Below are 17,734 nucleotides of genomic sequence, written 5' to 3' on the forward strand. Positions count from 1 at the left end.
TTATGATTTTTAGCCGCATTTTACTGTTCATAGTTATACGATATTAATATCGTTTACTCTTCTTTTACAGTTTTAATATTTGCCTTCAGTATACTGAAACGGTATTCTATATAAAAATAGGTCAGCTATCAAAGAGGTTATAATTATCTGGTTTTTATAGTCACATTTTCAACAAGACGCGAAAGTCTCGTTCGATCGTTCGATCGTTCAAACAAGCTTAATTAACTAATCTTGTTTTTATTTGATTCAGCCAATCAAACAGAGGCAGATAGCCTTTAACAAAAATACACCGTTTCTTCGTTTTATTCTAGTAAAACGCGTGGCTTTTCCTATCGTCCCTTAGGAATTTAACACTTTTCCGATTCGATCAGTTTCCGTATATCGAGTCGTACTTATATAGATACATATATGTATGTGTATATACTACATATGTACCAACACATAGAAATAGTTTCTAATCGGTAAACGAGTTAGAAGGTTAATGGATTTCGATGTTTAAACTGACACCTTCGTAATAAGCAAACCTATCGAATGTATTATTTTCTTAAAACATGATTATAGAAGACAATTTATCCGTTGAAGAAAAATATAAAATAAATCATAAACTTGACTCACCAAAACGTAGACAGCAAAAGGCATGACAAGAACCGCTACTAGTAGATCAGCAACCGCCAGGCTGACGATAAAATAATTGGTGACAGTCTGAAGGGCTTTCTCTCTTACAACAGCCAGGATAACGAGGACATTGCCGAATAGGGTTAGACAAGGTACGATAACCAGTATGAGGGCCCACCAATTACTGGGGTTTGACTTTTCGTCTACCGAGGTTGGATTGCACTCGGTGTCATTAGCAGAGACTATCGAGGAAGTACAATTAACGGTGGTACTTAGATTCATACTACCACCGCCATCATAATAGGCCGTGAGGTTAGCGAATGCGCTGTAATTTAACTGATTGATATAATCGTTTAGATCGTCGAAGACGAATAAATCCGATATTAGAGTATAATTGTCGATTAGGGTTGAACTTGAATAACTCGATGAAACGTTTGGTGTAGACGACGCGAAGCTTGCCGTACTCGTTGGCGTTTGAGTATCGTCGAACCAACTGGTTGACTCTACGACGATAACCCCAGTTGCCGTTCCGCCATTTGCAGAAGCTGTCCCAGTAGCCGCAGTTACCGCGACAGTGTCGCTTTCGTTTCTCGACATGTCGAATGTACGTTCCAAAATCGTCTCAAATGCAATCTCGTTGAACTCCCTAGAATGAGTTCTCGTCGTTGTTATCGTAGCTGTTATCGTATTCGACGTACTAGTCGTAGTTGTTGACGTATTCCTTGCCGGCACTACAACCTCCCTAACACCGTTACCGATCTTCGTATATCTCGATGTATCTACCTCCCCCTCAACCCCACTACTTATCACCGATTCCCTCGACGATAGCTTTCGAACGATCGACCGAAACAACGAATCGTCGTTGTCCCTTCCACCTTCCATTCTGCTACCACCACACCGATCACGAGATCTTTGATCTTTCCGCCATTCTCTGCTTTTCGCTTTCCTCCTCGTCTTCTTCCACTTTACCCTCCTCCTCCGCCTCCTCCACCTCTTCCTCCTCCTCCACCTCCTCCTCCTCCTCCTGTTTCTCCTCACCCACACCTCCGTTAATTCTTACCCTTCGTTCCACGATTTATCTTCGTACCGTTCAAAAATCACCAATCACAACTTTCACGATATTATCCTTTTTCTTATTCTTCTTTCTTGATGACTCCTGAAACAATATATGAAATATTTTAATACACACACTGTTACTTAGATATTCATATATTCAAATTGAATACCTTCTTTGTTATATAACTGCACTTGCACTTCTCCTTTGACACAATTCTTTTTTTTTTTTTAAGATATTCTTTTCAAGGTTTAAAAAGGCCAAATATTCGCTGTTATTCATGCACTACTTTGCCTATCTAACCGATACCGAAATATTCTGGCAAATATCTAAGATACTTTATATGCAAATGGTTTCTTTACCAGATCTTACCATTTTTAGGATAACAAACTTTTATATAATAGAACGTTTCCAAATACTTTAACGTTGGTATTGGTCCAAGGACAGATATTTTATTATCGATATAAGTAAAACGTTTGAAAGTTACAAATTTAGGTTCTATCAAGGATTCGATTGGTTGAATTAAACTAAAAACAACGGAACTTCTTTTATTTCGAAATTGAGTTCTCCCGAGGTAAAGCACTTTTCTTTCGGGGTAACAAAAAAAAATATGGAAGATACAAAAATACGGGAAAAGGGGGCGAATTGACAGATGGTTAGTCATTGTAACATTTCTTTCGTTCGAAGTGGTCTTTGTACCTTTTTGGAAAAATTTATTCTAAGAAACAGAAGAAAAAAAGATAGAGAGAAAAAGAAAAACGAATTCTGAACCCTCTCAAGAACAAAAATTACCTCCTTATCCCCACATGGTTTTTCTATCGATCTTCAACCACAACTCCCTCACCCCCATTCCCAAACCTCGTTTCTGGAAAACAAAAATACGAAAATATATATTTGGAAAATTGGATAAAGTAACTAATTCGTAATAATTTTCAATTGAATAAATGTTCATAGAAATTTGCGATGTCCGAACAAATGAATTTTCTTTTCATTCCACTATTTGAGTTCGTTTTATTATTTTTTTCTTCTATTTTGTAAAATAATTAAATAAGGATCATAAGGTTTGTTCAAGTAAATTTTTATCAATTATAGGTTTGTTAAATTTCCAAATGAATTTAAAGCATTTATCGTTCTTCCGTTTCAATAGAAAATGAAGGAATAAAATTTCAAATGCAATTGTAAGAATGAATTATAAAATGTGTTATACTGAATAAAAGCTTGTACAGTGATATGGTAAAGATTTATCCTAACGTTTATCGAACGCACCCTCTAACGTTTCTCCTTCAACGCACATCATTTCTTTCACGTTCAGCACATTTTCCTTTAGTTTACGTGTTGCGACCTTTGCTTCCCATTCCTTGGAAAGCTATTTTCGAAAAAGGAAAGATTGAATTTGATCGCGAAGAAATGTAAACATGGCAACCACCACCAATGTCCCAAAAGATTTCACAACGATTTTTAAATTGCAAACATCTAATATTCAATCTCGTATTTTTCAAGTAAAAATTTTTCTACAGAATTCCAAATCAAATGTTATTGATTTTTATTTCTCGCTTCTTTCTTATGCAATAATTTATAGAATAGATCAGATATATACAAAGAATATGATTATCATCGAAGGAATAGAAAATACGATAGAATGAAAATTCTTTTTATAAAGTAGTAAAATTTTGCCAACTATATCAGAGAGAAGAACTAACGTGGACTTTCAAGCTGCTCGTTAAATTTAATAAATTCCTATTCAGGCAGCCTCGGTCTTTGAAAGTTTCTTGAATTAATAACGACGCGAACCGTATAACGGTCTTGGGGATATTAAGAAAGTTAATGTATCATGCGTCCGTCATTCATTAGCTTAAGAAGATTATTATAATATTATTCGAAAAGTAACTTGTTATCTAAAAGAGGAACGTTTTAATTGCTTAAATAAAATGACTCATTTTTATTTTTTTTTTTAACATTTTATTTATATCTTTAATCGGTAAACAAAAAATATTCTTTAATAAAATTCAAATAACAACGTGTTTATTAGATTTTGTTATTTGATTATCGTAAATGATAAGAAAATTATTCTTTAATAATATTCAAATAGAAACCTACCGCTTGTCACATTGTTATTTATTTGACCAATAGAAAATGTAAACAATCTGTAGTTGATTTAAAATATAAATTATTTTACCTTCAATGTTCCTTTCTTTTTTTTATCTGGATTACAAAAAGGATCTAAAAATCAATACTTTAATATTTAAAAAAGAAAAGAAAAATCATGTTTATATAGAGTTGATATAAAAAGAGTTATTGATTTAAAAAATCAGCAAGTAAAATATACTTCGGAACTGTATTAAAAATTCTAACATTATTTATTTGCCAACTCAATATTTCCACGACATCCCCTGTCGTACATGTATATTTTCCCTTGTTATACGACTACATATGTTTTCATCAATCACGTACGTTCGTTTATTCGTTCGTTCGTTCGTTCTTTCTGACTCAATGTAACTCATATCAATCAAAACTATGTGTACACGTATTTCTAGCGTCTACCTAATATCAACTTTTAATTATATCACTAATTAATGTTACCAGCAAGATCAATTAATTAAGATACGATTAGGTTACAAAAAAATAAAATGAAACGTTATGAAACTTGATATCTTTCATTATTATGCATCGTTTTTATTGTCCTTTTCCTTCAATTTAGGTTGAAATCTTTCAAAAGGTTTATTCGAATGATTGAAATTATGAAAAGGTTTATATAATGGTGAGGGTTAGGGATGATCTGTTTGACGTCATACTTCTGTATAATTACGAATACTAATATATGATCGAATATATTTTCCTATACAAATCGATCCATTTGCTATCCTGAAATTGTCCATAGCTTGACTTATAATCTACGAACTTTTACCAATATCGAACAAACCCCTCACTGTTATAACTTCTATCTTTCTCTTTCTCTCTATCTCTTTCATTTTATTTGCTATAAAAATTCCATCCACGAACGGTATTACTTTTCTCGATTAGATAAAACTAGTTTTTCTTTTTTTTTCATTCTAACACATACACTAGATTTCGTAATATTAAATATAAATTTAGGTAATAATGAGAATTTATTTTGCTTAACAAAATAATATTTTTACACGAGTCAATAAGAGTTGTAACAAATATCAAAACTTAAGTTTTAGTTTAACAAAAACTTCAAGTATCCTTTCAATCCAATTCTTTTCTTACTCGCGTTTTTTTCAATCCCTCTTTTCAAAGATGAAATCGAAGCGCGTAAGATGGATTATCGTTGTTGCAGCTGCAAAGGGGAAAAGAAAAAAAGAAAGACAATATATCTGTCATAAGAAAAAAATATCCCTTCGGGGGTGGTAACGTTGAAGGAATGACTTTGATGAATTGTGGAAAATAACTTTGGTTATTAATAGATTCACAACTTATGGTTGTATGTTTATGTGTGATTTAGGGTATTCTGTGAAACTACAATTAATCGTAAAAGAAAATAATTGGAAATTACTTTAAATATTATTTTAATTATTCATTAAAATTGTCTCTTAAATATTTATCATCTACGAAGTGTTAATTAGTATTTAAAAAAAAAGATGGTAATAATAATGTAACGTTGCTTAAAACGAATTAAACTTGTATATTCGTTACTTCTTTTTTGTTCAAATGTATTTCGTACACGAGTTTCGTGTGCAACAGGTATCTAATTCATGCTTTATTAATAATCTTATATTTTAGTTATTCCTGATATATCAGATGCGATAACATTTTAACAAGTAACCGATGCAAGTGTTATATCGAACAATTATGAATTAATTCACTGTAATAATAGCTAGTATAATAATATTCGTATATTTATTACATCGAAATTTATGTTTTTAGTAAGTTACTAAATAAGTACATTCAAACAAAAATAATACATCAACATGAAAATAACTTGCGTACTTATACGTATGCGTATTATTATTTCATATTTTAACAAATTTTATTTAACTTTATAACCTAATATTTTTTTTACCAATGGAGCTCTCTGTATATTTGTTAGATTAATCTAATATAAAATAAACTTTAGGATGTGAATTTTGTTTTGATTAAAAATTATTTTAATTCTAAATAGTGTATGTTCTTTCAAAATTTTTAATGTTTAACTTTTTAATTATTACTTAGAAAAAATAATACAAAAAATAAATTATCATTGAAGTATATAAAAATAAGAAATAAATATTTCTAACACACATAAAATTAGATTATCTTGACTATTATTTTATTTTTTTTTGTTTGCTCAAAATCTGTTCATGCTTTTTCTTGCATAATGCAGACTGTCTATTCTTAAAGGGTACATTTCTTTTTCTTATTTTATTTTTGCCAACTCTAATGTAGCAAGAACAAACTCGGACCAAATTTCTAACGTCAAAAGAGGCGTTAAAAATGGCTTGTCGTGAAGTACAGAAACTTAAACAAATGGTTCCGCATAAATATTCGAGTCATCGTGAAAATGAGATAAAAAAACAAGGAAGGGGAAGGGGGTGATAAAAAAAGAAAATAAAAGACAAAACGAAGAATTTCTTTTCCCAATAATTTCACCTAAAACGTCGAAGATTAGTCCATCACGTTTCCTTAAATCCAATTTTAAAAGAAACGTCGCGAATTCGTGAATAGATGGTAACACTTGTAAGAAAAGTGCACAGGACTTTTTACTTCTTTTGTGCAATCCACTTTGCAAGAGAATATCTATTCTTTTATCTCTCTTTTCGATTTTTTTTATCTAAAAAAAAGAAATGGAGAAATAAAACGACATCTTTTAAGAAGAATGTGTTTTCTCACGAAGTGTAAGATAATGAGCATTTTCTTCAAATATTTTTATCGAATATTTATTACAAGACAAAAAATATACAAGGTATCGCAAAAAAAAGATTATTGAAATATTGGAAAAACACTAATTAACATTTAAAATAATCAAAATAGCGTGGTTACATTCTTTTGCGACACCATGCATGTAAATATATACATAAACATATTTACATGCTTATTATGTAAGTGTAAAAAAAAGAATATAAAGAAGGAAAGAGAAATACGAAAGAAGCTACCAAAAAAAAAAAAAAGAAAAAAACCAAAAATTTTGGTATTCCAGTGAAAACGTATTGAATCACAAAAGGATTCAACCTTTTTTCTCTTAACGAGATTTATTCATATGCTTAATCTTCGTATCTCCCACCTCCCCTTAATTCACCTCTCCCACGTTATTTGAAATAGAAAAAAAGTATTTTTAACGTTTCTTTCACTTTAAACTTATTCTACACTGTCTTTCACATTCCTTTATGGTATTTAAAATGATAGTGAATGTACATGCAACGAATAAGATTTCGTGACGACCTTCTCGATGAAAAAAAAAGAGGGGAAAAAAAACAAAATCCATGCTTTAATTATTATAGACGTTCGAGGTCATTCTCTTAAACCGTCTTGTTTTCACTTTTTAGCAATTCAAATCTTACACGTTAGGCGTGTTAACTTTAACCTCGAAAAGATGGTAATAGTAGCTCAAGGAAAAGGGAAGGTACTTACCATCGATCATCATCGAAGCGCGTATTCCCTTGACGCAAGTTTTCAACGAGACGAAACTTTCTCTGTCGCTAGGAACAGTCGTTCCTTGACTTTCGTTTAGAATCATTCTCACGATAACACGTCAAATATAAGAAGATAACAATTATATTCCTTTCAATTATAATCAAATTTTGAATATCACTTAATAAATTCGACAATTATATTACGTTCATATCTGTGATAACATTTAAAAGCTGTTAGAGTCTTTAGAAAATCGATGTTATGTACGACGTCCATACTGTGAGTAGATTTATTATTTTTCTGAAGGTACACCACTACCATAAGTACGTTTTAAATTTTTCTTCTCTTTTTATTTCTCTCTCTCTTTCAAAGAAAAAATAAAATGATAAAGGTTGTAAGGTAGGTACAACACTATCGTAGAGACGGTTGGATTAAACTTAGTAGCATCGTTGAACGTCACGATAAAAGAAAATCTTTCTAAGCTTTGCCATTCATCGATCCTTTTCGAATACTTTGCTATAAATCGAATCAATATTTTATTATCCGATCAAAAAAACTAGACAAACTTTGAAATGTTTATATGCATGGTTCTTTGAAAAATTTTGTTTTTTTTTTCAAACAGTTCAATCAATTTAACAGTATATATCTTTGTTTTTTAATGATTACACAACAATGTATACTAGTTATTCTTGAATTCTTCTATGTTTTTCTTCTTCTTCATTCGTCATCAGTGTGATACTTGAAACGAAATTGAATAGAAACTGAATCGAACGGTGATCCAACTACCGAGCCGGACGCCGACATTAATTCGATCTTTCCTCGTGCTTTCCCTTCAACAACCAACACTAGATCGTTGAAATTGGAACGATTCGAGATTTCCTCGAGGAGGAAATTCTAGCTCACCAGCTTTCGAGCAAAGCTTGCGAGCTTTACGAAGCGACGGAATGACGTAGTGTCTAGAACACCGAATAGTCGTTGATGAAAACGTTCGGCATCTTGTAACAATGAGTGTTGTTCTCTAATCGGAATCTCATTCTCCTCTTGTTATTCCAATTTCTTTAAACTTCGAAATTATCCTCTAAATTTCTTATTTCGTTTAAAAAAAAAAAATGAAAAAAGAAAATATAAAAGAACAAAGATACAGAAAAAGAAAAAAAGAGAGAAAAGAGAAAATTAGTAGAAAAATTGACACGACACTTATCAAATATGAGGTTTCCTTTCTTTTTTTTTGTTTTTTTAAATAATCATTATGTCCAAATAAAACGTAGTATAGTATATTACAATTGACAGACTGGATAATAAAGAATGAAACTTTTTATTTTCTTTTTTTTTTGGAGAAAATCCAACAAAGTTTCTACACTTGTAGTAGTACCTGTGGATTCTACCTACTCATTAGTTTTTTATTTTTATTTTTTTTTTTCAAAATTCAATCGATAATGTTCCATAAAATATTAGATATCTCTCGTTAAAGAAAATAAATATCGCGAATGTTGTGTTTTAATTAAATGTTTCGTGTCCATTAGTTAACTCATTTTTTTGTAACTCGGAGGAACGTTAGTTACGGGCCACGTCGGTAAACGAACGGCGAGCGACTGGCTGTCTGCTCGAGTTTCCACACCAGCTCGAATCCCGAAGGCTCACCGCGCGTTCGAGAGGGGGTTGTAAGTGCAAAGAGAAGGGAGCCTTTTCCTCCCTACATCTATTCTCTCTCTCTTTCTATCCTATTCAACCCTCTCGCGCATCTATCGCCCACGCTGCCTCCAACTAACCCCTAATTCTCGATCATACCACCCTACCTCCACTCTTCTCCTCTTCTTTTTCCTTCTACGCATCCTCCTCTCAACCACATCCGGTTCCCGCACCCCCAACGCCAACCCCTTTTCAGCCCCTCAACCCCACTAACCAGCCGTTCCACGATCCTTTCCTTTTCCGCTTGCTATACTAAAGCCTTGAGAACCTGCTGACGCCAACTAGCCGGATGCAACGAGACCCTTAATTATCAATTACTATGTCTACCATCCCCCAGCTGTCTAAGCTTATATTTGTTTTGTCACGAGTTACTTACTTATTCCTATTCCCTATATTACCCTATTATCTTCGATTTTCCTTATCATTCTTCTAACGTTTTAGTTATTGATGCAATTTTATTTAAACCTGCAATTATAAATTTATATTTTGTCATTTTAATTTATTGATTGTAAAATGTAATTAATACATCATATGCGTTAGTTTTCTTTTTTTCATTCTTCTTTATTAGAAATTATAATTAGTGCAATGTAATTGTACTGGTATGAGTACTGAGACAATAACTTTCACATTGTATAAATTATTTTATATTCATGACAAGAAATTGGGTCAACTCGTCCGGGAGATCTCATTTTTCTTCTTTTTTTTCATGATAAAAGAATAAATAAATCATTTATTTGTCACTTTAATTAAGATAAGGTTTTTTCTGAATTCTACTTTTTTTTGTTTACGATTCATCAATATTTATCATAAGTTTTCTCGCATTTCCTTTTATTTCTATTCATACGTTTATATGTTTTTCCCGTATAGTAAGTTAAATAGTTATACGATAGTGGTTTTCGAACTTTGATAAAATAATATATAATTTTATAAAGTTAACGTTAAGAAACTTGTTGAAATTTTGATAAACGCTTCTTGATAGCTTATTTACAAAGAGGGTATCGGACGAAAGCGAGAGCTGTTTGTTGCCTTGGAAGAGATCGAGTACTTTAACTTTGTCTTTAGCTTTAACTTTAACATTGTCAACTGGTTTTCCATGCGTCAGGTCGACTGTCCTCAAGATAGTACGGTTAGTCGATCTAAACTCTGAACCTTACCTTACAACTCGAAGTCGTTTCAGATAACTAAGAGGGTGAGTTGCGTTAAAGGATTGGATGTTGAGAATTTGTGACAAGACACTAAGCTGTTAATTATTCACTATGACACATTGATTCTAATCTAATCTCAATTCAATATTGTTACTATAATTTTTGTTACTATAATTGTTTTAAATATCATATACAAATTTCTAAACTGTATATTTAAGGATTAAAATAAATATTATTTAAAAAAAAAAATGATTGTACGCAATGAAATTTATTTTTCAATTTTTTAAACAAAAATTTTGGCAATAATGAAGAAATATATATATAAAGGAATATTAAAAAATTGATAAAATGTATTATTATTGAAGTTAAATAAAAAATGAATCATTTTATTTAATTGACTTATTTGATCAAGAGAAGATGTATCCGTTTGCTGTCTTTAGACAAGAACAGTAGATGCCCCAAGGATGTCTCGTGGGACACCCTAAGGATGTAGGGAATGATAAGCGGTTTCGTGACAATAGCTTCGTGAATACCAAAGGTGTGTGCACATAAGCTATCTCAGGCTACCGAAACGTATGTAATGCACGATACAGAAATGTCTATGTGTTTCTCATAAACGCATTATAAATCTTATTCCTTTAGAATACAAAAATTACAAATTTAATAATAATATTATATTTCTTTATTTGATATCAAATTTATTAAGGAAAATAAATCAGAATATTTTTCTTTTATCGTATTAACGATTCAATACTGATTGAACTAATTAAAGTAAACCAATGAATTCCTTGCAATTAATGAATAATATATTTCTTTTCATTATTTAGCTTGAATTTCAAGTATCCTTTAAATAAACCATGACATTAAAATTCGGTAGGATAATAAGGTATGATAACTTGTCCATCATCATACTTTACCATTCAATTTCACGCTAGTTTGCCACGTTTACTTCGAAGGATAGGCTATTTTACCTATTTTGTACGACCCTTCCTTCTCCTTCTTCCTTGAGTGATAGAATCCTGAAATAGATGGACGACGAAACGAACAGCTTAGATGAAGAACACTTTTTCTCTTTGCTCTTTCTCGAGAAAATAGAATAAGAAACTAGAGATCTAAAGAGACATAGACAAAGAGAGAAAGAGACGGAAAATTCGTTTTATTCGATACGAGGAAAGAATTTCATTTTGAAACAGATCGGAAACTGTACCACCTTACGATATATGTATATACGTGTGTGTGTGTATGTATAGCTATCTCTTTTCTTCTCTCTGTTTCTTCTTTCTATTCTACGTTTGGTTAGACTATAAAAAGTAGGCTTCTATGGTGTATCAATATTTATACACTTTTTACAAAAAGTAGATTTTAATTTACGGATAAATAATATACTTTGGAAAAATAATTATTATTGACAAATTTATAGATATATCTTATTCGAAAACATTTAAATAAAAAAATAGTTAAAGGAATAAATGATTTTTATTGATTTTGATATCTTCTTCTACCTTCAAATCGTTGATAAACTTATTGAATAGTAACTTGTTCCTATTACATTTGTTATTTATTTTTTTAATAATTACAATAATATTTATATAATTCCATTAAAAATTAATAACAAAAGATCTACGCAGCTAAAAATCATAAAAATTTCGACAATATATCACTTTAAAGGATATTATAATCTTCATCTTTTGATCACGTTTTTAACAATTATAAACAATTTATTATAAATAATTTTCATAAACAAAGTTATAATAACTCATTTATTTAAAAAAAAAAACAAAAACCTTTGAATATCATACATTGACTCCCAAAATTATATATGGTAATATTTAATCAATATACAAGACTCTGTTTGTAATAAAAAAAAAAAAATTATATTTGTTATTTTACTTGCAGTCAAACTTTTTATTCCTATTTAATCATTTCTACAAACCACTAATTCTTTGCAAATAAATCTAGAAAGTACATTAAAAAAAATGGAATAAATAATAAAATTAATTTATGGTTAAGACATAATGTCAGTCAGATTTCAGTAGTATTAATCGAAAGACCTAATTGGATTTACCAAATGTCTGAATCAGCATTTCCTGTTTACCGTCTAATTCACTCTCGTCTCGAATTACCTTCGTGATGCGAATGTAGGTTAAGGTCTCCGTTCTCTCACGAACTTAGACGCGGACGACATTAGCTATGAGAATATACATGAAATTGAAATAACGTATTATGTAATTGATATTGTTGTTTCTCAAATATCTTTGAGTAATATAATATATTTCTGTAGAAGATACTAATTTATATACATGCATAAATTGGACCCATTTTAAAACCCTTAACCTTTGAACAATTCTCAATTTAAGCAAATTTGTATTTTTATCAAATAGAAGGGGATGAAAGAAAAAAATCAAAAACAAAAATTACATTTCTTATCAGATTTTGATAAGAAATTAAGATAACATAACTTTAATAGGATCTTTTACTTACGACTCTTTAATTTTTTAAGTATGAAAACTAAGATTGAAAAAATTTTCAAATCTTTTTTTATATATAGTACTTAAAAGTTTCTGTAACGTTAACTATAAGAAATAATTATTTTTTTTTCTTTGTTTCCTGACAATTTAAAGATAAATGAATTTGTAAGCTTTTAAATAGATACGTAGAAAAAAATTTATCTACACCTGTCAAGGGGAAAATTCTTGTAAGATAAATATAGTTGGATAAAAATAAAGAAAGAGATGAGTTAACTGCAAACGGAAATAAAATGACGAGTATAAAACGTGGCAATAGAGAGTATGACGTTCTTTAAGACCGTGAAATTGATCGACATTCTATGAATTTCGATGGCTTTTATATCTTATCTACCATAAATGCATCTACACATATTTTCATATATACAGGTATACATACGTACATAGTATATATACATATATCTATGAGTGAAGATCTTCGTCATCGAGAAAATTCATCTATCAATATGAAAAGAAGAAGCTGCTGCTTTCTTCCACGAGAACGAAGTAAAAATCAGCAAATAATTTTTATCAAAGAATAACCTTTATGATTCGTAGTGACTAGCACGAACGAATATTTTAAACGATAACAAAAGAATACATTGTGAATTGAAGAATTCTTTTTTTTATTTTTTTATTTTTTGTTAATAAATAAAAATTTCATTCAATGATATGAACTGATAGATAGATATTTTCTATTGAATACAAATTTAAAGAGAAATATTTTAGTCATTGTGTAATACTTGTCTACATTTTATTTTATGTGCGTGTATGTATGGATACGTATGCAGTAGTATATATATATATATAGCAAGATTGTAAACTACCTGAGCATCAAACATATCGATCGGTCGAATAATATCGCACAATTGGGATTTCGATTTGCCGTTTCACCGAGAAATTCATTAGCCTAGGAATGGATCAGCTGTTGATGTGTACTAGTTTCAATACTCAAGTACACACAGAATGATCTTAGACTGGTTGCTCTGCCTTAGGCTAATCGTGACTTCAATGAAGCGTCCTTGACTCCAAGATTGTGTTCCAGGAAGAAGAATCTATCGATATCGATTACTATACTATATATCTCAATTAACAATGCAAATACGAACCCTAAACGTTATTTAATTTATTACTTAACATTATTACGAAATATTTGTATTAAAATGTATTTTAAAATATTTTTATAATTTTTATAGCATAGAAAATTAATATAATATATAATATTAAAGATTAAAATATTAAATTTTATATTTTATAAACTTTGTAAAAAGCATTTAACCTTTTTAATTTACTTTACCTAAATCACTGGTCGCATACTAACTTTTTTTTATTAAAACAAATACATTATGTTTTTTAAACATATTTTTATGTTTGTTCCATGTAAGGATTAAAATGATGATTTTGTATTTTTGATATACATTTATTTTTATTAATAACAATACAAATTAAAAACTCGGGTCTAACAAATTTCTATAACTATCTGGTAAATTTCTATTTTTGTAATTAGCAATAATTCATAAAAATTAGAAAATTGCATTAAAAAATTAAAAACAAAGTATATAAACTTTCTCGTGTACATTCTCAAAAGATATTCCTGTATTTTATTTTTTGTTTAGTTTATTTTTCTTTTAAGGAAAAAGTTTCGGGAATTCTTGTTGAAACTTTGAATGTCTGAAGGTGTCTAAAGAGAGGTTCGCCTATTTAAATAATCCCTAACCCTTCTTACTAACCTTTAAAGAGTATCCTTTTTTCACCTTGTACCGTTTACATCCCTAACTTGTTGTCTAAACTAACGTTTTCTAACTAGTCTGCAATCTTTTTACTGCTAACGAGTATCTTCTTCTTCTTCTTCTTCTTCTTCTTCTTCTTCTTCTTCTTCTTCTTCTTCTTTCTCCTTCTCCTCCTCCTCCTCCTCCTCCTCTTTTACTTCTAATTTCTCTCTGAAATTTTAATCTCCCAACGTTAATCTTGTGTTCACAACCTTAAATATATAATCCCTAAGAATAATTATACATATATAAAATTTTAAACCGTGTAGTTAAACGTTGTTTTCTGTATTTAAATTCGTGTTAAAAATCAAATACTATTTGACGTTGCACAAAAATATATTCTTTTTTTCTCCCTCTCCCTCTCTCTCTCTCTCTCTCTCTCTCTCTCTCTCTCTCTCTCTCCTTTTCACTTTTATCATCATATTGGAAACAAAGTTAAAAAAAAATATGCTATCATCAGAGAGAAAGTAATCACAGCTTTTAATAAGCACCACCTTCTTCTATCTCACTCTTCTTTCTCTCTGTTTCTCTCTCTCTCTCTCTCACTTTACTCGTAGTTTAGAAAATTTTGCACAAATGTTATCACCAGACATTGAATTAGCAATAAGGCAACTATAGTTATAAGGTCAACAAATTTTCTACTGCGTAGTTGCTCTAAATTCTATCTTTTTTTTAACTTTCTTTCTTTTATATAATATATATATATATATATATTCGCATTTCCTTTTTCAGAGAACACAAATGGCACCAAATTGTAAAATAAACATTTCTCGTGTTCGTTTGTAAATCTTTAAAGAATTTTAAACGAATTTTCCTCTAACGAACTGCATTCCTCAACCGCAGCTCTTTCTGTACTTTATGATACTGTAAAAAAAATATTACACACATATACAGGATGTCCCATTTAAATCAATCCACTTAAATATCTTCGAAACAGTTGATGGTTGAAAAAAAAGTGTTAGACAAAAATTGAATGGTTTAAAGGGACACTTTATTTGATATTATTAGTTTTTTTTTTATACGTACACGCGTAAAAGTAACATGATGATCAAATTTTAATTTTTTTAATGAAATTATATATTTTTTTAATTCATCAGCTCATAATAAATTTTTTATTTCCTAAATTTTATAGCAAACAAACAATTTATGGCAAAAAATTATTAGTTTCCAAGATATTTGAATTTTAATATTGATTAATCGAATTAGTATAATATCAGCGTTATAATATTTACATTTTAAAAGTAAGTTTCCAAAAATAGACCTTTCAGTCTGTAAAGAAAACTAATATTATCAGAAAACGTTCTCCTTGAAACAATTGAACTTTGGTATAATATAAAAAACCATCAACCCATAAGCCACACATTGTACGAGATAGAATGACCTTTTATTCGAAATGTACGAAATAATAGTCATTCTATTACAGCTCTCCACATGCTGCACTCAAAACTTTTCAACGCTTTTCTATGTATTAGAAATTCTACATTTCTATTATATATAAGTAGTACTTTCATTTTTTCGGTATAAGCATGAAAAAATCTTGACGTAACCTTTCAAAAATTTCTACCCATTTGCATAATAGTTTCTGAACTTTTAAAACATCCATATGAGTAGATTCAGAATTTTTCAGCCCTCTTATATGTAAGAAAGTTGCTCTTCTTTTTTATATATAAAATATTTTTATGTATTCCATATTTATAAATGTTATTTCGTACATTTCTCGGCTTTTAAGCCAGGCAAACAAAGGGAAGGAAAATTTATACGACGATTTGAGTCTCAGACTGTTTAAATAAATTAATAATGATGATATATCTTGATGAATTAGTTAATTTGAATAATTATTTGTTTGCAAAGAGTTTATCAAAAGAATGAATACTTCGTGTGACAATAAAAAATTGATCAGAGAAATCATTAAAAGGTTTCATATTTATCAGGGATATAGATACATAATGTATCATACAGGAAATCAAATTAAAAAAATGAATAGAAGAAGAAAAAAATAAAATACATTAAATTAAAATAAATAAAAAAAAAAACAGATTTATAAAATGATAATGAATAATCAATTAGAAAAATTAATTGAAAGAAGTCTTGCATACGTCACTAGGAAAAACTTTAAAAAAAACTAATTAAAAAAAATCATGTGAAAAGAAAATGTTAAATATTCAGAGTTTTTAGATAAAATAATGATATGAATATTAAAACATTACCGTCTAATGACAATGACATTACAATGAATTAATTAAAAATTATAAAAAATTTTATTCTAAATGAATTATGTTGTATAAAAATGAAATCAATTTATGTATAGTAAAAAAAAAAAACATTAAAAAATATTTAAAAAGATAAGACAAAGAATACAAAGAAAATGAGGGGGGGGGGGTAAGGTCCTTTGGTTGTCTGATGATCCTCGTAAAATGAATGGATATTCGCATTAGTATAGCCGTATCAATCTCGCTAGTGATCGATCCTCGTCACGTTCTGCACTTAATGTCCGCCAATAAGTAGTAATGGTCCCACAGATGGTCGGAAAAGGGAAGATGAGAGACAGAGTAAGAGAAAGAGAGAGAGAGAGAGAGAGAGAGAGAGAGATAGAAAGAGAACATGGAATGCATTAGAGGACATGAAGGAAGAACCATTTCACGGATTAAACACAGGTAACGGTGCTTTAAATGTAATTCTAGCAAAAGGGATTTAAAGTACCGATAGTCAACAACTCTCGATCGAAGTCGAAAGCTGTGTCGGGGGAGGAAGGAGGATGGAGGGGTTATAAATGTAATGAAATTATTTACCTGACTGATTGCAAGTGAAACGTTTTATTATTAATGTTTTAGATTGGAAGATAGGAATATGCTTACCAAGTAGACACTCGGAATTCATTCTTATTCAAATTTGTTTCGATTTTTCTCTCTTTCTATTTTTTTTTGTTATCCTTTTTCTCTTTTTCTTTGTTTTGTTTTTTTTTTGCTTTTTTTTTTATCTTACTCCTTTAATTGGTCAAAATATATGGATAGTAGTACTGTTGAAGATGGGATAGGAAATATTGAAAAAAATATAGTCGGGTATAATAAATATGATCTGATAAAAGTATCTTCAATGGTATGATAAGGTATGGTATGATATGGTACACTTAGAAATTTGTTTTCCTTTCGTTAAACTTCGAGACGTGAGGTTGAATATTTCATTCAGAAATTAAAATGTATCTTTTAATCGGTTTGTTTGTTGCTTACTTAGGGTAAATTTTTACATATAAAAAAAAATAGTATTTAGATCAAGTGTTGATAAATTTTGTCGTTCACGGTGAATTGAAAAAAAATTGAAAATCAAATATCAAAATTTTTTTTTCAAAATTCTGTTAGATTTTATTATCGTGCGTGTTAATTAAGATGGAGAAAA

General features: G+C 29.7%; 1 protein-coding gene across 3 annotated transcripts in view; it reads right to left on the reverse strand.

Moving 5' to 3' along the window:
• Dop2R (dopamine D2-like receptor) overlaps positions 1-8,832 on the reverse strand; it is a 163,858-nt gene extending 155,026 nt beyond the window's left edge. For 2 of the 3 annotated variants that reach the window (XM_089179803.1, XM_089179801.1), the window contains exons 1-2: positions 7,235-8,831; positions 616-1,771 (exon numbers count right to left, since the gene is read on the reverse strand). In XM_089179803.1, coding sequence (XP_089035929.1) covers positions 616-1,497 — 882 coding nt within the window. In that variant the 5' untranslated portion in view covers positions 1,498-1,771; positions 7,235-8,831. Of the gene's footprint in view, positions 1-615; positions 1,772-7,234 lie in introns of all 3 variants that reach the window. The other variant, XM_089179802.1, reaches the window with a different exon arrangement.
• Positions 8,833-17,734: the final 8,902 nt, after the last annotated feature.

Source organism: Polistes dominula, unplaced genomic scaffold, assembly GCF_049000335.1.
Source record: "Polistes dominula isolate Pdom_NZ unplaced genomic scaffold, Pdom_raw_medaka contig_49, whole genome shotgun sequence".
In the NCBI taxonomy this organism is placed as follows: domain Eukaryota; kingdom Metazoa; phylum Arthropoda; class Insecta; order Hymenoptera; family Vespidae; genus Polistes; species Polistes dominula.